Source organism: Cygnus olor, chromosome 14 (assembly GCF_009769625.2).
Source record: "Cygnus olor isolate bCygOlo1 chromosome 14, bCygOlo1.pri.v2, whole genome shotgun sequence".
Classification (NCBI taxonomy): Eukaryota; Metazoa; Chordata; class Aves; order Anseriformes; family Anatidae; genus Cygnus; species Cygnus olor.
The window spans coordinates 8,897,915-8,918,504 of record NC_049182.1 but is presented as its reverse complement, the minus strand read 5'-3'; the positions used below and the strand labels follow the sequence as shown (position 1 = coordinate 8,918,504).

At 45.0% G+C, this 20,590-nt stretch overlaps 2 protein-coding genes across 2 annotated transcripts; both read left to right on the top strand.

Moving 5' to 3' along the window:
* The first annotated feature begins 5,531 nt into the window (after nt 1-5,531).
* Nucleotides 5,532-15,455, top strand: LOC121078056 (ovomucoid-like). The gene is made up of 9 exons (XM_040573775.1): nt 5,532-5,781; nt 9,914-10,040; nt 11,021-11,040; nt 11,764-11,900; nt 12,435-12,492; nt 12,786-12,922; nt 13,633-13,693; nt 14,701-14,810; nt 15,274-15,455. The coding sequence occupies exons 1-9, from the start codon at nt 5,617-5,619 to the stop codon at nt 15,317-15,319; spliced, it is 861 nt and encodes a 286-aa protein (XP_040429709.1). The 5' UTR covers nt 5,532-5,616; the 3' UTR covers nt 15,320-15,455.
* A 1,561-nt stretch (nt 15,456-17,016) lies between these two features.
* Nucleotides 17,017-19,324, top strand: LOC121078028 (ovomucoid-like). Its single transcript, XM_040573723.1, has 4 exons — nt 17,017-17,163; nt 18,004-18,020; nt 18,500-18,615; nt 19,125-19,324. Exons 1-4 carry the CDS (start codon nt 17,109-17,111, stop codon nt 19,168-19,170), a joined length of 234 nt encoding a protein of 77 aa, XP_040429657.1. The 5' UTR covers nt 17,017-17,108; the 3' UTR covers nt 19,171-19,324.
* Nucleotides 19,325-20,590: the final 1,266 nt, after the last annotated feature.

The window sequence follows — 20,590 nt, the reverse complement described above, 5'->3', positions numbered from 1 at the left end:
AAGACCTGAACAAAGTTTTTGTGGATTTGGCAGGCTTTCACTTGGACTTAGCTCCGATACTGGCTTTTGCAGGCCTTTTCGGTAAAGCAGTCAGGATCCAACTGAATGACATTAGTCAGGCACAGACGTGCAAAATCCTTCTCTGTGGAGCTCATTGTTTGATGACACCAAAGGCAAACATGAACTCAGAGAGGCACAAAGTTGAGGAGAAGTCAGGGCAATCCAGGGCAGAAGCCAAAGTGGTCATTAGACACAGTTGCCATGCAGTATTTGCCAGTAGGCTTTGTATAAAAGTACAAAATGGAATAAACCACAAAAAAATGGCAAAAGCCTGATACTGGAGTTTAAATACTCACCCAGGCTCAGGGGGTGTTTTATGAAGCAATATCACTCTATAAAAGTAGGACAGCTGCCGTCTCATGGACAGAGATGTTTTCTGTGCTGCACTGCTGTTTTTCAGCTGTTCCAGGATCACTTACTGAGGGTCTGTTAGTTAAATGATTTCTTTTTGTTTCGTGGTGATACAGAAGCAACGGCCAGGCAGAGAAGAGCACATTCAAGAGGAAACATTGAATTTTGGCGGCCTGGGAGAGAGGTAGAACAATACCAGGTCAACAGAGTCATGAAGAGACCTGAAAGATGGTTTTAAGGTACTTGGCTGACTTGGCTGGATGAGTGCTTGGCCATTGATAGCCAGAGGTTCCTGTGCTGGGGAGCACCAAGAGCTCATTTCCTGAGCTCAGTGCTCAGAAGCCTGTGAGATCAGAAGGAGCAACCTTCTCCAGCCCGAGGGCGATGGGCTGCTCGGCCTCCCGCCTCTTGCTTCTCAGATGTGCGATGCTGCAGACCCTGAGTCTGACTTTCTTACTCACCTGGGGCAAAAGCCTGGGCAGTTTCAGAGCGGTCAGGTTACTCTCAAAGACCTTTCAATTGTCAAGCTAAGCTTTTATTTATGTATGTATTTATTAAACTTGGAAAGAGGTGCTAAAGGATCAGATGCAAGGGCAGGGTTTAGTGAACTCTTATTTTTGCACTCTTTTCATGAACAGCAATAGTTGCAGGTGTAGCCTCATGCGCTCAGGCAAGGATACAGTGAAGGAAAAAAAAAAAAAACTGACTTCCCAGTGCCTGTTGCAAGTGCAACATCAGGCACCTAAAATTTGCTGCTAAAACACAGCAGGTCTGGCTCTGCACAGCGCCTCACAGCTGCTCTGGCTCTGGGGACCAAGGTCCTGAGCAGCACTGGAGCTGATGAACTCCCATGTATTTCACACTGAGAATGGTCCGACCTCAGGAATCGTGACTTGTAAATGCATATTGCAGAGGCGATATTGTAAAATTATAAATGTTTTCTCCCCTTCCTTATTTGTCAAAGTTATCTTTATAGCCTTATCAATGTTTTCTGAGACTGTAGTCATTTTTCTTACAACAAAAAAGAGGAGGAAGAATGAGGGGAATCATTTAATTTCTTGATTGATAAGTGGGATTTAGAAAACAGTACTTAACATAGTCTTTTTATATTGAGCTGTAAGATATTTTTGATCATTTATCAGCATGGTGTATATCAGCACTCACCCATCTGACTTGAAAAAAACCCTTTTCACTGACAGTCTCTGTACCTAAACATCATTCAAACTCTTTACCAAAAAAAGCTATAGGTTTCAAAACTGTTTGCTGATAATCTGCCTTGTTTTAGCTTTTCTTCCATATGTTGCATTTGCTAGAGGCGTGTGGATGGGCCTAAATTCTCTGTTGCTGATCGTGAGGGGTGCTTGAGAATGACGCAGCTCATCCCACTGATTTTTTAAACTGTTCTCCCGGCACAAAAATATTTCAATGATGTTGTTTTTACTACTTTTATATCGCTATATGTTCCTCAGGTAAAGGAAATTCAGAAATAATTATACAAACTCAGTGCATCAGTTGCAAAGGTCTACTTAACTGTCTGCTAGTAAAGGAAATAATTTGGGGGACTGAAAAAATGTTTCCTCAGCCCTTTATACTTAAAAGTACATATTCTGGTATACATTTATTTTGTCCATCAGCATGTTGACACTCAGAAACATTCGTTCTCTTGCTGTTATCATTTGATACAACTGTATTTGATTCCTTGCCATGCTCTGGACTCCGGTTGCATGCTCTCCACCGATCAAGATGTAGATAAGAAAAAAGCAGCACAGGGAGGGAGCTGATCTCCAGCTGGCACATAGCCACTCAGCCTGGGAGGGCTTTCCAGATTTCCACCAGCTGAGGTGCAGCCCCGTAAGTTTAAACACACTGTGAATTTGCAAACAAAGAGAGTTCACATAGCGTATTCCTTTCTGCCTGTTTTTCACTCATAGAAGCAAAACTTTAATTCCCTTCAATTCCTCTGAAGAATGAGGAATATTTGGAAATGTATTGCTTGAAACTTGTTTTGTCTGTTCCCTTTAAGGCTGAGCCACAAGGACACTGCTGAGGATGGCAGTCGGGGCCCCCTGGCCAAGCGCCGGACCAGGACCAGATCTGTGGCACAGATGGTTTCACTTACATCAATGAATGTGGGATCCGTGCCTATAATGTGTCAGCTCGATAGAAAGAGCATGCCTTCCGAGTGACAGTCCCCTAGCCCCTGGCTTCTCCCCATGCTTTTCCGATTCATTCTCCTTTTCTCCATCTTCACTTGCTGTTTTTGCTCAGGGGGATATCATGAAGATTTAGAAGAGAAAACAAAATAGCCGGAGTGGAAATCCAAATGATGCAGCTTATTCAGCTGTCATAGTTTTGTTGACTGATAGGATTATAGCAGAGATGCTCAAACGACTTCATTGTCAGTGGTTAACTCAAATGAACTCTCCTCCACTTGCATCATTTGGGGGTTTATCTACATTCCCAGCATCCATCTCCCTTTGGGAAAATGGGCACACTGGGTCTCTAATGGCAGACTTTCCCTCCTTCAGAGAATGCGGGACGTGCAGTGACAAGAAACATCAGGGGGCTCGGGCACAGCAGTAATCCCAGCGAATAAGAACGGACGCGAAGCACGAGGCAGCCCGAACTCCCATTGCCGTCCATGGCAGCATCCCAAATGATGTCAGCCGGATGCTGAGCAGGCAGCGTACGAATGGACATAAGCGATGCGTATACCTTCTGTTGACATTTCGTTTGGCAGTGATTTAATGCTAGCTTCCTAACACTGCTATTCTCCACAGGCTGTGCTCAAATATATGAAGAGAAGGATGGCAAAAAGATGCAAAATACGAGACAAGTCACAGAACTGTTTCTTTGCTATAGAAGCATGCACAAACAGCCTCCTCTGACAGCATCAGGAGAGCACAGCGTAACCTTTTTCAAGGCCAGAAAAGGAAACTCCCCAAACCTCTGCAGATACCAGTGCATTCAGCTCTCCTGATACCATAATTTTTGTCAGGTTGCAAACGGGGCACAGTGCCAAGCCAGCGGGTGCAAGGGCCATAGCATCATACACAGCACAGCAGTCACCACACACCTAGTAAGTCAGTATCTGCATTACATTGCTAATGCAATCGTTCAGAGGTGGTAAAAGACCTGCTACGTACTTCTTGTTCATAACCGTACCGTAGTAAAAGCCCCTAATTCAGCAACATGCTCCTTTCTGCCAGCACCAATGGCACTTCAGTTGTCCAGCTGCAAAGAATCAGCCAGTGGTCTCATTAAAACCCAGCTCTGTAGAATAAATTAAATTGTTCCTCTTTCTTTTGATGTTATCGATGAGGGAAGAAGTATCTGGTGGTTATGGTCCTGATGGTCTGCCAGCCATAGAAACCCTCTCCATCCAGCTCCTCCTGTTCCAGACAAGTGTCCTGCTTACAGCACCATGGTGCATGCTATCTCTCATTTTCATCTCCTTCTCTTTCCCACCAGGGAGAGCTGTGTATTTTCATTCTTAGCCACTCTGGAGAATATGAAATTGATATTGCACCCTGTCCCTCAGAAAGAAAATCCCTTGTTGCTTCTTTATTTACAAGAGCCTTCTTAAAAAGCAAACCATCATTCATCCCAAATCCAGAGGTTCCCAGTTTTCTTTCCACAAATGAAAGCAACCACCTTCATTTGTCTTTTTAGATGTTGTTACTCATAGAATTTTCGCTAGTTTTTTGGCTGAGATCCAGCAGCATATTTCTGTCTGATGCTCTCCTTGCTTCTGCTCTGCATTGCATCTGCCTGTGGTTTCCAATGGAAAGAAAACTTTGCCTATTCTGTGCATAAACTTCTGCCCCTCTAGCTCCCCGAAGGCGGGCAGAACCCCAGCTCACCCTGTGCTGAGCCTGCCTGAAGCAGGACCCAGGTCCTGGTCCAAGGGGCCACAGGTGGTGGGAGGGTCTCACTAGCAGAACGGGGCTGATCCCAAAGACTTGAGTCTAAGGCTTTGGCCATTTATTCAGTGAGTAAAGTTCCTCAGTCACCTACAAGCCCAGGTAGGACTCAGAAAAATATTTATTCCAGTGCTTCTGTTCCTCTGCTCAAGAACATCGCTTGTTTGCAGCCAGTCCTCCCCAAAATGCACGGACTTGGTGTGTAACTTACCAAGCAGAGGGAGATGTAAACACCAAAGGTTAATTACCCTCCTGTCAGAAACGCTTCGTGGTCCATAGACATTGCTGTCAATCTTATGAAACAGAACCAAGGGCAGGAAGCACTGAAGGCATGTTCCTATGATAAATTAATGAGACTTGGCAGATCGCTGTGAAGAGATGATCCCTGTGCTTCATGGGAGGCTGTAACCTGCCTCTCCAGCCAGCTTTGCCATCGCCTTCATGTGGTGGTCCTATCCAGGACACCTAGGTCTCTGCAAGCAAGCTGTGGGATGCAGCTGTGCAGGGATCGAGAGATCTTCCCTGAGGCCTTTAGTATTCCTCTTTGCTGCTCGGTAACACGTAGCAATTACTCATCCCAACCATACTGAATTGCTTCTTCCAGCCCTGCTAGCTAGTCAATAAATATATCTTATTTTTGCCTATAAGTCTCTCATGGCAACACCACTCTTTGGTGACTTATGTAGCTGTTTCAAATCCAAGGGACACAGCCACGATCCCCCTGCTGCATGCTGTTCTGGGGACACATGCTGCTAGATGACTGGTAGCACAAAAATGCCTCATCTGCTGCCCTTTAGAGACGTGTTCAACTATTCCCCTGGTTTACATAACCTCGGAGCAATTTACTTTCATGGCAGAACACACTTATTCACTCTATTTTAACTATGCATTGAGCTATAAATAATGTCTCCATGCAGATAAGAATCGATTTTTTTTTTTTTTATAATCTTTGGAAAAATATTTCCCCAGACCCCAGCTCCTGAAGGAGACTTTTGCAGCCTGAGCAGTGAAGCTGCCACGTTGGCTGTCTCCTGGTGGGCAGCACCACTCCCAGGCTGGCTGCTGCTCCCCCCAGCCGCCTCCTCAGTGTTACTGCTTGGGCTGTGGCGAAGACGAAATGAAGCACACAGCTGAGATCACTGAAGTGTCATGAAAACTGATTAAACCAATGATTTCCACTTCCTCTGGCCAGATGTAGGATAACATCTGCATTACCTCCAAGCCACCTTCCCTAGAGTATATTTACTCCAAAGAGTAACAGCCTGAGCCATTGCCTAGCCAAATGTCCTGCTGCTTATTGCCTTCCTTTTCTGCTGCTTGTTCCAGCGTTTTGCCTCCATTCACACAAGTAACACTTGCCCAATGGCATGGAGCCCTGACCTGCTGTCCTCATCACCCAGAAACCTGCCCAGAGCTGAAGCATAGCATGAGCTGGTGGGGAGTAAAGGTACGTCTTCAGAGCTGGTGGTTCTGAGATCTGTGTCTGCACCAGGCTGCAGTGCTGCAGCAAAGGGGTTGCTATTTTGGCAAATGATTTTTTTTTTTTTGGTGCAGATAATTTTTCTGTAGGTTTGAAGGCTGATGCTCTGCTGCAAAAATGTTGTGATGGCAGGAGGTCTGGGCTATAGCAGCAGTAGAGAGACTTTAGAATCATTGAGAAGTAATAATATTCTTGAATTTGAATAATTTTGTGGAGTTTGTTTGTTTGCTTTTTAACAAATATTGTAAACTACTCTTTTTGATATGCACACTATTTCTGGCCGTTCCCTGTAAAAATATGCTGGGAGCTCTTCGTACCTCTTACCCATGGCCTTTAGCAGAAATTGTAGGAAAGCTCTGAGGCTGTTCTGGGCTGTAGAGAGATTTTATGTTCCTTCATTAAGAAAAATCACCCACAGGAGAGAACACTTGTTTAAGTATTGTACACATAAAATAACACAGGTTGAAAAGGCTCTCTGGAGTTCTCTAGCCTGACCCCTGCTCAAAGCAGGGCCAAATCCAAAGTCAGCTCAGGATGCTCAAGACCTTCCTTGATCAGTCATGGCTTGAATATCACCGAAGAAGGAGACTCCTGTCTGGTTCCTGCACCACTGCTTGCCCACCCTCGTGGTGAAAGATGTTTCCTTGTATTCAGTTAGAATGTTGTCTTTCTTCTGGGCAGCTTCGAGGAGACTCTGGCTCCATCTTCTGTATAACCCTGTTAAGGAGCTGCAGATAGCAATGAGATCCCCACAGCCTCCTCTTCTCTGCGCTGAAGAAAGCCGGCTCCTCCAGCCTCCCCTGCATGCCCTGTGCTCCAGCCCCTGACCAGCCTGGTGGCCTACGCTGGCCACGTTCCCACTTGTCAACATCTGTCCTCGCAGTGGGGCAAGGTACATTTAATTCATCACATAAGTAATGTGAAACCATGTTAGCATTCACCTGCAGGGTACAAAGTTCTGCCCAGGGTCCTGTTAGTTCAGGAAAACATTCAGTGGTGTTACCTGAATCAAACTCTATTTAATAAGTTCTTAAACACATGAATATGTTTTCATAGTGATATGTTTTAATTATATCGATGACTTTATTCGCTTTATTGCTTTGCTCAAACAGCACCTTCAGGCACTAGGTGAGAGACAGATCTTCCATTTGTTCTGTATTGATTTCTCCAGACGTGTGGCTCAGTTCAAATGGTTACTGGCCACTCTGTGGCCAAAAGAAAGACAAAGACGGAAACTGCAGTTTGAGTTGTATTTAGCAGGCATTTTGGAGTGATTAGAGACAATTTCACAAAACAGCTACAACTAATCATTGTTATTTCCGCTTTTTACAGCGGATTGCTGATGAAAATAATGTGACAGAACCCGTGAATGTTTGGAAAAGTGTAGTTAAATCATTTGTCATTCATCTATTAGCGTATTACTTGCACTGAGTGGTCACATAAGTGCTGAGAAAATGCCCTAACTTCAGTTACAGTCTTCCAGAGAATATGACCTCAATGTTAATAAGAAATCATAATGGGAACTGTAAAACAAGAAATTCCTTGCATAGAAGGGAGAGGATGTTGCATAATGGCCAGATCCTGCCCTGCTCTCAGTCTGCTGATCCTCTGGAGTTCATAACCTTAAGATGTGACCCTGTCTTTACTTACAGTTCTCTGCCCTTGTGATGGCTTCTGTACACCCGAGGATTTCCCTTTAGCCAAACAGCCATTAGCCATATGCTGTACCTGACTTTGAGGACTAAAAGACTGTAATTCAGTGAACTGCAGCACAAGATCAGTGGCAGGATTGCAGATGAAATCCTTTCTATCTGTATTTCCAGGGGTAGCTATGAACAACCCACGTTATAGAATGATCTTAACCAACCGTGGGGTTTTTTCCCACGCTGTTACCAAAGGCAGGACAAGCTGGAGCCCTAGATGGGGAGGCTGCAGATATTGGCTGTGAGTCTGCTCCACGTGCTGATAGCGGGTGGTTTCTGGGTGGTGTTTTTGTGCCTTGTACCTGAGCGGCTCAAGAGAGAGCGGTGCTCCCCAGTCAGCTTTAATTCAGTAGATTGCAGTCTCCCTGGTGTGTCTGTGGGCTGAGCAGTGAGCCAGCGAAGGAATTGATCTGCTGAGTAACAGACAGGCATTGCTGTGGGCTGAGGAAACCTGCTGGTGGCTCAGGGCCAGGAAGAGCCAGATCCAGTGCTGAACCCGGGGCACTTGCAGTGGAAAATTTTTTTTCTGTGGTGTGTGCAGGCAATGCACAGCAGCCTTTGGCAGGCAGGTGCTCTCCACCCATCGGGAGAGAGGTCTGTCCTGCCTTGGGGAGCAGCCCTGTCTGGGGCAGGGAGCAGGCTGGAGCACAGCACAGCACTGCATGGGCATGAGGCAACCTGCTGGAAGCTGCCAGGTCTGGCCAGGAAGGATGGTGAGGACAGCTCACAGTGGTCTCACTGCATTGTTAGAGAAGGCAGTGCTGAAACTCGTATTTGGCCCAGAAAGGTGGACCTCCCTCCAGCTGTGCAACCATCAGCTTATGCAGGCAACGAGCAACAGGAGCCTTGGTGTGCTCCTCTAGGTACTAAGGGGAAAAGTCTCTGGTTCCCAGAGATGCGTTCCACAAGACACATAAGGACAATATATCTTGACGATGTGCCAAATCTCTCTGAAATATTCATGCATGCTTCCTGTAATTTATAGAAGCAAACCCAGCAGAAAAAAATGTAATGCTTCTCTCTCTAAGGAAACCCATCTTTTCATGTAGAAATGTAATCTACATATTCACACATCCGTGCTGTGGCATCCTTAACGTGCCAGTGCCCAGTATATGTGATTCCATGCACTATACTGTGATTTGTACATTTAAAGATCAAAGCATACCCTTTAGACTACTGCAATGCATCAGACACCAACATGGTTCCTCAGGCTTGCTTTCAGCGATTTCAGATGAATTTTGGCTGATTAATGGGTGCTGCCTTATTTGTTCAACGGAGCACCTGTAAAGCATCTCTTGCTCTGCATCTCCCACAATGCTGAAGTCCCTGTGGCAAAATACAATGGGTGTCCTTGCTATTCTGGACCTGTCAAAGGAAGCATGGTGAGAAATTTGAGGTTAAGGGCTGCAAAACTAAGCCTGCTAAAACAGCAGGGGTCCAGAGCTCCTCCCAGGAAGGAGCCACTTGAAGAAAGGTGGTGCGAAGGCTGGACGTGTGAGACAGACAGAAAAATTGGGACAGGCTCTATGTTTTTAGTATCACTTTCTGAAATGTCTGTAGGGGGAGAGGATCTACTGTACTTTCAGGCATAGCTGGTGCCTTAATGTAAACAAGTTCCCCAAACTTCAGAGTTGTTTGTTCTTAAGACTGCTTGGCAGAACACTTTGAATCAATTCATTTAACTGTGACTAGGTCTGTAAATAAGTGCTCCCTCCTGATAAGGTTCAAGTGACATTTTTAGTGGTGTTTCACAGAATTTAACCTGCTTTCAAGTCTTCTACTGAGCTCTTCTATTCTTAGGTGGTGAAACTGCCAAGCCCTTTCCATTATCAAATCAATGTTAAATACCATTAACTTCACAGGTTAGATGTGGTCCTGCCGGCCTCACCTGGCAATGGTTAATCAGTTCTGCTGGTGGCAAAGCCTTGCTGACCTGTGTTCATACCTAGTGGTGAATATCGAGGAATGCAGAAATTCATGTTGTACCCTCTGATACTGAGTAGGAAGCAGAGCTTTGTAGCCTGAGCTGCAGACAGGGTGGTCCTGAGCCTCCGCTGCTCGCTGCTGGGAGATGTCACTGCAGAAATGAATGAAAGAACTGCAGCTTGCTCTCCTCAATATTTTGTGCTACTTAGGTTTCTACTGCAGTCTTAAAGAACTTTTTTTTGGTCTAAAAGGCTGTTTGTTTGGTTTTGACCAATGAGAGCATGTGACACTTGTCTCAAGCTATTAACCGAATGTCCAGCCAAAATCAATTGCCTAGGAGACGCAGACCATTACCTGGAGGTCAAGACCTCAATAAATATTACCGGCCTCATTGTACCAGTGACAGATTCAGCTGGTTGCTTCATGTTACAGCTGAACAGTTTAGACACTGCGTTTGTATATATTTGCAGCCCGCCTCGGAGAGACCATCTCAGGAGCAGAGCACCAGCGGGCAGCCTGTGGACTCAGGCAGTACTTCCACCACGACCATGGCAGGCATCTTTGTGCTGTTGTCTTTAGTGCTTTGCTGCTTCCCAGGTGAGTAACTCTCAGGGTGCCGCAGAGGCTTTGTACCTGAGAGTCCTGGCTATCTCTAAGAGAATAGGATAGTGGCCATCAAATAGATTCTCCCACAAAAAGCCAGGCTGCCTCGATGCACTGGCATCTCACAGGATGCAGGAGTAGATTTCACGATGGTGTTAAATGGATCACTGTTGTAGCTAGGTGTCTGGAGTTCTGTGCTCCTAACAGATGTTATTGCACGTTTTACACTCTTGGCACTGTTACAGTGCTTACACTTGTTGTACAATTATAAAGAGTGGATAAATGTTTGAAACACAGCCGCAATGAGGTGGTCAGACCTCCAGCAACTAGTCACAAAAATATTGTAATGGTACAGGCAAGTTCTGTGTAGAAACCTGGCAGCTTTCCTGCAATGCTTTTGCTGCTAATGGAGAAACAAGAGATGCAAACAAGCCCGAGTCTGATGTTCTCCTTATGTATTTACATCTCATGAAATTACAAAATCAAAGACAAGTGGTGTTTTTTTTTTTTTACACTCGGCTTCTTTAGATTGTATATCCCTGACAACAGATGCTGTATATGTTTGCTTATCCTGTACGTGACTATTTGCATTTGCATTTATCTGTATTGATTCAGGTTTCTTTTCAGATATGCAATAGCTGTTTTCTAGGGTCAGAACGGATGTGTAAAAAGATAAGGAAGGAAAAGCTATTCTTTTTTCAATTAATAAGTCTACCTATCTCTTTAAAAGAAAAAAAAAAGAACTAAGCTATTCAAAAACACCTTTAATCAGTCAGCAATAAGAAACAATTATACTTATCACCATTTTTAAAAAGTCATACATGGTTTACTTAGTTCAGGAAACCAGTCAGTGGAAATCACTCAGTTTGGTCCTCTGTGTTGGAATTTTACATCTAGATTTCCAATTAACTGAGATATTATTGATCACATTGGCTTTGTTTCACTTTTTTTTGCCTCTGTTCTTTTTTTCCTAGATGCTGCCCTTGGGGTTGAGGTGAGTAGCAGATTTTTTTCTTTTTTTTTTCTTCCCTTACTTAATTAGTGTTGCTATAATCAGATCCTACAGTGTAAAATATTAAATTTATGCTGTTCTGCGCTCTACATCTATGCTGTATGTTAATAATGCAGTAGTAATATAAAATTGTTGGATTAATTCATTTCTGACCAACTCTAAACTGGTCTAAGCTTTAAGCTGGTCATATGTGACCAGTTATAAACTGATGTCAATAGACTATGGTACCAGAAACTACCCCAAAACAACCTACTGAAAGAACAAAATACTGTGACACTTTCCAGCTTCCAAATGCCAGGTCTTTAGACTTGTTCCTTTGATTAAAACTGTCTGTGTGTGTTGAGAAAGAAAGAGTATTAACGGAAATGCACTGGAGGGGCCATGAGAATGTGGGAGTGAGGGACCCATGCTCAGCCTGTGCAAAATGATGCCTAGAAAGCATGAGAGATCCCTGCTGGTTTATCCCTGTGGGGGGCTGCATTGCTGTAACCCTCCCTTCTTCATCCTCCTCCTCCTCCCTCTCTGCATGGAGAGGTCTCAGCAGGAAGGATTTGCCTGTTCCCAGAATGACACACCAACACACATTTGTGCTGTGGCAGTGATAAACCCACTGTGGGGAGCCTGGATCTGGTTGCTGCCACGTGCAAAATGAGAGATGATCATAAAATGCCTTCTCCATCCTGTTGCTGGTCATTCCTTTGACAGGTGGACTGCAGTAGGTTTCCCAACACTACGAATGAGGAAGGCAAAGAGGTGTTGCTCTGCACCAAGGACCTCAGCCCCATTTGTGGTACCGATGGAGTCACGTACAGCAACGAGTGTCTGCTGTGTGCCTACAACATGTGCGTACTGCGTAGGGGAGCTCATCCTGCGAGCAGACAGCGGTTCTTGGGGCTTCTGGCAGCACCCCTTCCCAACAAACAGTGATCTGTCATGTGTCACTTATGTCAATTCCTTTGGAATGAGCTTGGGTAGCACTGCGTGACACTCCGTTGCCTAGACATCGCTTTAGTCACTGTGTCTCTTTTGCTGGTGTAATTTATTCAGGCTTTTCTTCTCCATCTCGAGGATGAGCCAGATGACAGCCCCTAGGGCACATCTCATCCCAGCAAGAAGGAGCAAAAAGATGGAGAGATGCTTGACTCTGAACTATCCAAAATGGTCCTAAAGGTCTCAGGGTCTTTACATTCCTGCCAGCCACTCAGTGCCAGCTGGTCAGGGAGGACGGCACTACCTTCTCAAATGCGTATATACACAGATAAATTGCAGAGTCAGCCCTCCCCTCCCTTCCTTGTCTTAGGTACTTATTCCCAGCACCTAGGGTGCACCAAGAAGTCTTTGCTGGACTTCCTAATATTTGTTTTTTCCTTCTCCAGAGAATACGGAACCAATATCAGCAAAGACCATGATGGAGAATGCAAGGAAGCTGTCCCTGTAAGTGAAATCAATGGCAAAGGAAGGGGCAGGTTCATCTTCTGTGCAGCCAAAGCTGCATATTGATTTGCCTAATAAATAATTCAAACAGTAGATAAGAGAGCATATGATATGTCAGAATCTTGTCTTGGTCATCCTCAGGTGAACTTTCATCATAATGACACCCCTCAAAAAAAGCATTTTTCCTGAAGTGGTGGCATCCCAGAAGGCCAAATGATGCACGCGCTCTCCAGGTCTACTTGCTTCCTGCAAGCAAGCCCTCACTGGCGCTTTGTTGCATGTTCCCTCAACAGGTTGACTGCAGCACATATCCTAACATGACAAATGAGGAAGGCAAAACGATGTTAGTCTGCAACAAGATGTTCAGCCCTGTCTGTGGAACCGACGGGGTCACCTACGACAATGAGTGCATGCTGTGTGCCCACAACATGTGAGTACTGCGGGTGAGAGCTGCCTGGGGAGGCAACCGTGAGTCTGGCATGGGATTTCTACCAAGGCCTCTTCTGTAAGGCTCTTGGACTCCGGCCCTTCTTTCCCTGATACCTAGACCCTGTTTTCATTTGTGATTAGAAAGAAAACCGTGCCTTTGATCTTGAGAGAGAAGTAGAGGGCTGGGTGGGGACTTAACACAGGACTGAATGCTTCTCTTAACTAAATCAAAAGGGCCTGCGTGGCAGATACTGCCTTGCAGAGGACAGCAGCTAACTTAGGGTGCACCTGCATTGTCACACAACCTAGATCCTGATTTCCCCCAACACCCTGTTCTCTCGCTTGCCTGTTGCATCATGCAGAAGAGCAGCGCTCGAGAGGTGATGCCACGGCCTGCCAGTTATATCTCACACTTTGACCCAGTGCCACAGAACAATAGCATTTCTGTCTTTGGGACCATTGGGTACCATCCTATGTCTGGGGGGATCCAGGCCAAGTCCTGTGGGGGATGGCTGAAGGCAGCCTCCCCTGGAGGCCAGCCCTGAGCTTGCTTGGGAGGCAGGGGTGCTTCCAGGGCTGGTGTCTCAGGCAGTGTGAGCAGCTGAAGCTGGACATCTCCTGTACCTGTGGCTGATCAGCATTGCTGGGACATGGAGTGTAGCACAGCAGGATGCAGGCAGAGTTCCCTAACATGGATCTTTCTCTTCCCAGAGAGCAAGGGACCAGTGTTGGCAAGAAGTATGACGGCAAATGTAAGAAGGAAGTTGCTACAGTAAGTGTGAGCTGTCTAATGAAGGGTTAGCTTCTGGTCCTACTGATGTCAGTGGAAACACAGCCAGTATTTGTAATAGCATCAGGAGCATCACTTATGCTTCAGCACAGGGAAGATTTTGTCTTCTGCACATGCAATACATGTTATCCACATTAATGTCAGAAAAGGAAGAGGGTGAATGCACAGGAAAGGATCAGTAAAAGATCATCAGCAGAAATAGTCCATCAAGGCAGAACTGAGAGTAAGAATAGAGAATGGCATTTAGGGTCAGACCAGTGGGCCATCAAGCCCATGGTGGCTTGATGCAGAGCTCACTCTTAGGGGCCATAAGGACTGTGTGGGAGAGAGTAAAAGTAGGGTGAGTAAATACAGGTCTTCCTGAACACTATTCCAACCTCCAGCTATTTTCAGGTGATGGAACTCAGCTAGGTGTGATTGCTGTACAGTCAGTGAGCCTCAATGGATTTCTCTCCCATGAAATTCTCCAGCCTCTTCCTCTACCCATGAACTTTTTTTCCCTTGTACTACAGTGCCCCTCAGCAAGTGTAGTACCCATTTCACAAAGAAACAAAATCCCACTCCCATGGCATCTAGCTAAGTGCTGATATTTTAAGCCTATTGGAGAGATATGGGACCATTATACAGGTATCAGTGCTGTCTCTTCTCCAGACACCAGCATTTTTCCATTTAATTTCCTGGCCAGGTCAGGAACATGGTGCAATGTGACTGTAAGCACGGCATGTTCAGTGAGCAAGCTGCTGCTGCAGCTTGGAAATGCAGCAGTCAGACTGTGATATACATCTCTTAAACAGGAAATTATGCTCTATTTTTATATTATTAAATTCTGGTATAGGAGAATCACACCTCAGTCAATATCAGATTGTGCAAGGAAGTTAATTATTTTTAGTTAGATCGCTATCGTTAGCACTGCAGCCGCAGTTAGGGGTTCAAGCCCTTCTGCTATCGACTCCTTCCCACCCTTCGCATTAAGACTTCATGTTCTGCAGGTTGACTGCAGCGACTACCCTAAACCTGCCTGCACGATGGAATACATGCCTCTCTGCGGCTCCGACAACAAAACGTACGGCAACAAGTGCAACTTCTGCAATGCAGTCGTGTAAGTGCAACCGCGGGGCGCGTTCGCGTTGTCGGCTGCCTCCTACAGGCACCAATTTGCACGGTTTCTGCGTTCTTTGTTGACCAGGCATTCGGGGCAGAAAAGAATACCTGCCATTGTATCAACAGCTCGTTTTTACTGCTCTTTTTATCAGAGCGTCCAAAGAGCTATGTCTGGTTTATTAGTATGGAGGGTTTGAAGACAATTAACCTGAATGGAGTTTTTCTTGCTTATTGCAAAGAAAATTAAATTTGGAGTTTTGTTACAGTTCCCCCAAATATTTTTCAGAATGGGTTAAATGATTTCACTCACTTCATAATCAAATAGCTAATGAGACTCTGAGTCCCCCAGTTTTTGGCTCTGGGGCAGGATCCTAATGTCTTCTCTAGAAGCCAAGTGAAAGAACAGATTACAGCACGCAGGACTCCGTGTCTAATCCATTTTTCTCTCTCCTCACTTTCAGGGACAGCAATGGGACTCTCACTTTAAGCCATTTTGGAAAATGCTGAATATCAGTGCTGAGAGAATTCATCACAGGATCCCCACTGGCAAATCCCAGCTAGAGATCTCACCTCAGTTCATCTCGCCCTCTGGGGAACTCAGCTCACTCCTGATTTTCTTTCTCAATAAACTAAATCAGCAACATTTCTTTGTCATGTTTAATGCTCTGTCTCATGCAATGTTTTCTTCTGATTTGTTGAATGATGATGCCAGGCTGAATATGTTCCATGCTCATAGCTCTGGGATATAACAAGAACAACATCTTGCTCCCCTCACTGTCATAAAAGGCAGAAAATTAAATACAGATGCATAAACCTCAGCTGTGTGACTTTGCACATAAATGATAGTCTGACTACATTAGTGTTCAGACCCTTTTTAGACAGTTGAAATACTGTTCTGAACTGGTGATGCTAGCTGATCTCTACTAAGGTATTTCTAGTGCGCTTTCCCCCTGCAGGCATCGCCAGCAAAGCAGTTCAGCCTGGTGATGGGCAAGCCCAGAGATGATGCCTGACCTCCTGAGCACAGCCATTACCCAAAGGCGTAGCAAAGCCCATATTTTTCAGTCATGTGAGTGGGCCCTGCCTGTTTTTCTGGGACCTCCAAATGACGTTTTTCTAGATTTTCCCTCATCTTGGAATTTTATTCCACATATTTTAAAATAAATGTACTCTTTAAGCTTGTTCCTACTCCTGTCTCCTTGTCTTCTCAGTTCTTAATAGCATCATGCCCCTTGCCAGTCCAAGAAGTTTTTGCAATCCAAGGACAAAATACACTTCTGGTTTTAAGAGTGTGACCTCTGCCATTGGTACATTGTCTGTGAAAATTATTTTGCTTTTGTCCTTTGTTGGTGTATTGAATTGGTGGGTTTTTGATCCACACAAGAGAAACATAAATAAATTGGGCATATCCCTTCTAAAGAGTAATGTCTCCCATAAGTGTTCCTTTTCCTTGGTGGAATGAGGTCATTCAAAAAAAGGATGCTTTGGTGGTAAAACAAAGGATTTATGTTGAGATGGGCAGACGGATGAAGCACAGATTTCCAGTCTGGATTAAAGTTTTCTGGGATCCAGGCTACAGGCTTTGTTCTGTCATCATCAGGCTATCAGTCTGCTGCTGCAAATCTAACCCACGATGCTAATGGTTTTTAGGGAAAATAGCAATTGTTACTTCTTTGCAGATGCCTGTAAAAGTTTCTCATGTGCTTCTCCAGTCCAAGGACTCCCTTCAGTGTCTGGGACACCCTCTTGCTTGACCTCCCAGTTCACAGTTTCCCTGGATTTACTACAGTTTAATGATGCTTTATTGGGTGAGGCATGAAAATAAAAGACCTTTAATTCTGGAAGCCATTCATTTCAGATCAACAAAATTTTGCTCGTGAGAAAGCCCTGTGTGTAGCACTGATAATGTGCACATAGAGGAAATCTGACAGCATTTTCTCTTTAGGTTTGTACAGTTGTTCTTCTGCCCACAGGAATTTTCCATGGTCCTTCAGAAGGCACCTGTCATATATTTCACTTCAAATAATGACACAGAGGGCGTATCTAACATATTTAAACTTCTTGTGATTCCTGTTGATAAAGAAGCATTCTTTATGGTTTACAGCACGGCTTACCTCTGCTAAGCATCATCAAGATTTACCACCCTGACAACAGACCAGGAATGTTATTTCAGAATAAGGGTGGATAAGACAGATGCGAACGCACGCACACACACACGTATGTGCATGATTACGATCTGAGGGCAGCATTAGGGCTGCATTCACAGAGGAAAAGGTGGACAGACGCCCCAGCCACCATGAGGACGGCAGGCGTGGTGGTGCTGCTGGCTCTTGCCCTTTGCTGCTGCCCAGGTGAGTGGCTTTGCTGCCTCCTGCTCTGTGCTTCACTAAGTGCTGGCTGCCTTTAAAAACACAAAAACATCCTCAAACTGGAAGAAGCTTCATTCTACAAGGACTTATTTACTCCTAGAGAGATGGTGTTGAAAAGACTTGACATCAAAGACTATCACTTAGGGGGTAATATTTTAGCAACAGAACTGAGTGGGTAAGAACAACTGTGGGAACAGCTCTGCGCTCGGTGCTAGTTTATGCATAATGAAGGAGGTGACATGTACGTTGTACCACCCGGCGACTCAGACATCCAGTGTTTAACCTCTGAAACATTGCCGAATCACAAATTATTTTCCTGAATGGCAGTGAATATTTCTTGCAGTCATCCTGAACTGAGAGGCAGTTTGAGAGCCTGAGCAGTTGTAGAAGCTTTAGAGGAGTTACACCTCACTAAATACTCCTGTTATTTAAGCAGTATTATGGAAATGCATATAAGAAGCTGCCTCCATGTACCTGCCAGCTTTATGGCCCTGTTTTCCTCAATAATGTGCTTATCTTTGAGTATATATCCTTGTTCATCCTGTGAATCATGGAAAATGACTTTCTCTTTTCTTTCATTTTGTACACCCTTTTCCATCTAGGCTGTAACCCTCCTGAAAAAAATCACAGTACAGAACCAATGTTGTAAACATCCAATATGGCACGAAATTTTGCCTGAAATTCCTTTTGTCTAAGAGTCACTTGCTAATAACCACTGAATTGAAAGTTGTTTATTCAGGACATGCATTCAAAGCTTTCAACACTAACAGAAGAGATGAATTGCATTAATGTCATACTTCGACTTTTTTTCTTTTTTTCCAGATACCGTTGCACTGAAGGTAAGGGGCAGAGCTGTCTATTTTTTTTTCCATCATTTCTTTCCTGAAAGCAGTTTCCATATAAATCATTACTAATCGCATTGTGATCGAGCATTTGAAAATCCTGAGTCATCCAGCTGTCTGAACAATATTTGCCACAGATATTACTGGGTGAAATTGCCATTTTCATCTGACAGTTTCAAAAAAAAAAAAAAAAATAGTGCAGTATTCAGTTGGCATCCAAGTTATTGTCACGGTTACTGCAGCAGCGTTTATGATATTTACACAGGCTTTACATCAGTAGAGACTGAAAGGGCACAGCAGGAAAAAACCACCCTGTTCCTGCCCTCTCCCTAGGCTTCTTTTTTTTTTTTTGACGTCTGCTGATGGACAGTACTGGGGGAAGCCCAGGGGCGGTGGGGGTGTCTCATAACATCACCCTTCCTACGAGTCTGCTGTTGAGGGCATTTTTGTGAACACAACACTGCATCTATCTACAGGGCTACTGCAGTAACTACGTCGTACCCCGCAATTTCTGCACGCTGGAGTACATCCCACACTGCGGGTCTGATGGTGTAACATATGCCAACAAATGTTTATTCTGCAATGCATTTCTGTATGTATGAAAATAAGTCTCTTCACTAACTAAATGGTGAACCAACTGAGCTTAACCTAACTAATCTGTCTTGGGGACTGGTTGGAGAAGTAAAGTTGTTTTATTTTGTGTTTTCCTGTTCTCCTACTAGCAAGAGTAATTATTCCTTTTATTTATTTATTTATTTTTATTTTTTAATTTGGGAGAAGTATTAGGAATTTCCTTCTTTCAGGTATATAGAGGTAACATAAGTAACATTTAGCAGAGATCTCCATTTCCCTGTTAAGTAATTTGCTGAAGAGCTCTCTTCCAGCAAATAAAATCTATTTCCTACAGACTATTTGTTCTTCTTTTAAATTAAGTCTTTATCTTGTCTTTGAATGCTAGCAATAAGAGGAAAGAGCTGGAATAGCTTTGAGAATGTTCAGATTTAGTTAAGTTCCTCTGTGATGTATCCTTTAGCAGGGGGGGGGATGAACAGCAAAAGTGCAGACGTTCTTTCTCTGGGGTACTCCTTCCTTTCTCTGCAGGAGAAGCCGTCGGACTCTCAGGTTGCTGTACCTTCGAGAGTGCTAACACCTCACCAGGCTCCAGCTCAGACAGGAGACTCCTCCATGGCAATATTCCCTATGGCAGAGGCTGCCCTAAAACCTCATCCTGAACTTTGAGATCTCCTGATAAAGTCTGAAATGAAACTTTGCCCAATAAAACAAATAAACAAACAACAACAAAAGCCCTTCAGCATTTACGTCTTGTTTTAATAATATGTCTCATGATGTTTTTTTTCTTAAGATGTTGTGTGATTATTTCACTGCAACAGTCCTGGGGTGTGGGTATTAATGGGTAAATTAAAGGGAGAGAGAATGCATTGTCTGATCTACAAAGAAATCAGCTCCATCTCTGAAGGCAATAAGTTTCTTTGAGGGCCTTCACCCAGATTTCCTAAAGACAACCAGAGCTGGGGATGCAACCTGGTGCAATGCTCCAGTGGATTTATCCTGCTAAGGGCATCCTGTACAGACACTCGCTGCCTCCCTAGCAGCTGAGGAGAGAGGTGGTGAAGAAGGGCACTTCCCAGCTGCATTTCCCCCTGTGGAGGTGGGGTAGGACACACCTGTAGGTGGGGGAAGCCTTTTGGCAGCCACTTTCTGTGCCTCCCGGAGCAGCAGGATGGGATGTTTCCCCAGGCAGGGGGCACCTGCCTGCCTGCGTTCGTGCTTGTGACACTCATCGGGGTGCGGGTGATGTTCAGAGGACTGTGAGCGGGAGCTTCCACAGCCCGTTTTGGCACCTCACCCACCACTTAGCTGCTGCCTGTAGGTAATTGCGTCAGCTGCCACTTGTAGAGGATCCTTTGAGATTCTTGGGCCTCTGGAAATCTTGGCTGATGAAAGGAAGGGCTCAGAGTCATAGCGTTAATTTATTATTCATTACCAGCGAAGTGCCGGCAGTGCAGCGGGCTGTACAGGCAGCAGTCTCACAGCCAAATAGTTAATGATCTTAAATGACAACGTGCCACTTTCCAGAGACCAGACAGAGCAGCTCTCTGGAGGGAGACGATTTATTTCCAGAAGACGTGACTATGTGCAATAACTCAGCACCAAGCCCCTTCCTGGGGCTGGGATGTCCCTCCTGGGGGAGGGATGTCCAGGTGCGGGGAGGCGTTTTGGTGCCAAGGGCAATGCTGAGGACCACGACAGTGCGGTGGCAGTGCTGGGGGTGTGTGTGGCAGGCACCGTGCTCCTGTTTGTCCCCTCTGCTGCACAAGGGAGTCAGGTAAGAGATCACCAGCCCCATTGCTTGTCGTTCTTTCTGGGGAGCAGCAGAGAGGAGGAGGAGGAGGATGAGAATGAAGGTGAAGATGAAGTTAAGGAGGGCCCCCGAGGAGCTATGCTGTCTCAGTGCCAAGTGGAGCTCCCAGCTGCTCTCAGGATCCCAGTGGTCTTCAGAGAGCATCTTCCAGAGGCCATGCCCACTAAGCAGGATAACCCAGGCA

What these genes read in the sequence shown, in the direction of transcription:
- LOC121078056 (XM_040573775.1), top strand. Translation starts at nt 5,617, where the DNA reads ATGTCCTGCTGCTTATTGCCTTCCTTTTCTGCTGCTTGTTCCAGCGTT. An exon ending in ATGCTGCCCTTGGGGTTGAG is followed by an intron (nt 11,041 to 11,763) that starts GTGAGTAGCAGA and finishes TTCCTTTGACAG; the next exon opens with GTGGACTGCAGTAGGTTTCC. An exon ending in GTAAGAAGGAAGTTGCTACA is followed by an intron (nt 13,694 to 14,700) that starts GTAAGTGTGAGC and finishes CATGTTCTGCAG; the next exon opens with GTTGACTGCAGCGACTACCC.
- LOC121078028 (XM_040573723.1), top strand. Translation starts at nt 17,109, where the DNA reads ATGAGGACGGCAGGCGTGGTGGTGCTGCTGGCTCTTGCCCTTTGCTGC. An exon ending in TTATTCTGCAATGCATTTCT is followed by an intron (nt 18,616 to 19,124) that starts GTATGTATGAAA and finishes CTTTCTCTGCAG; the next exon opens with GAGAAGCCGTCGGACTCTCA.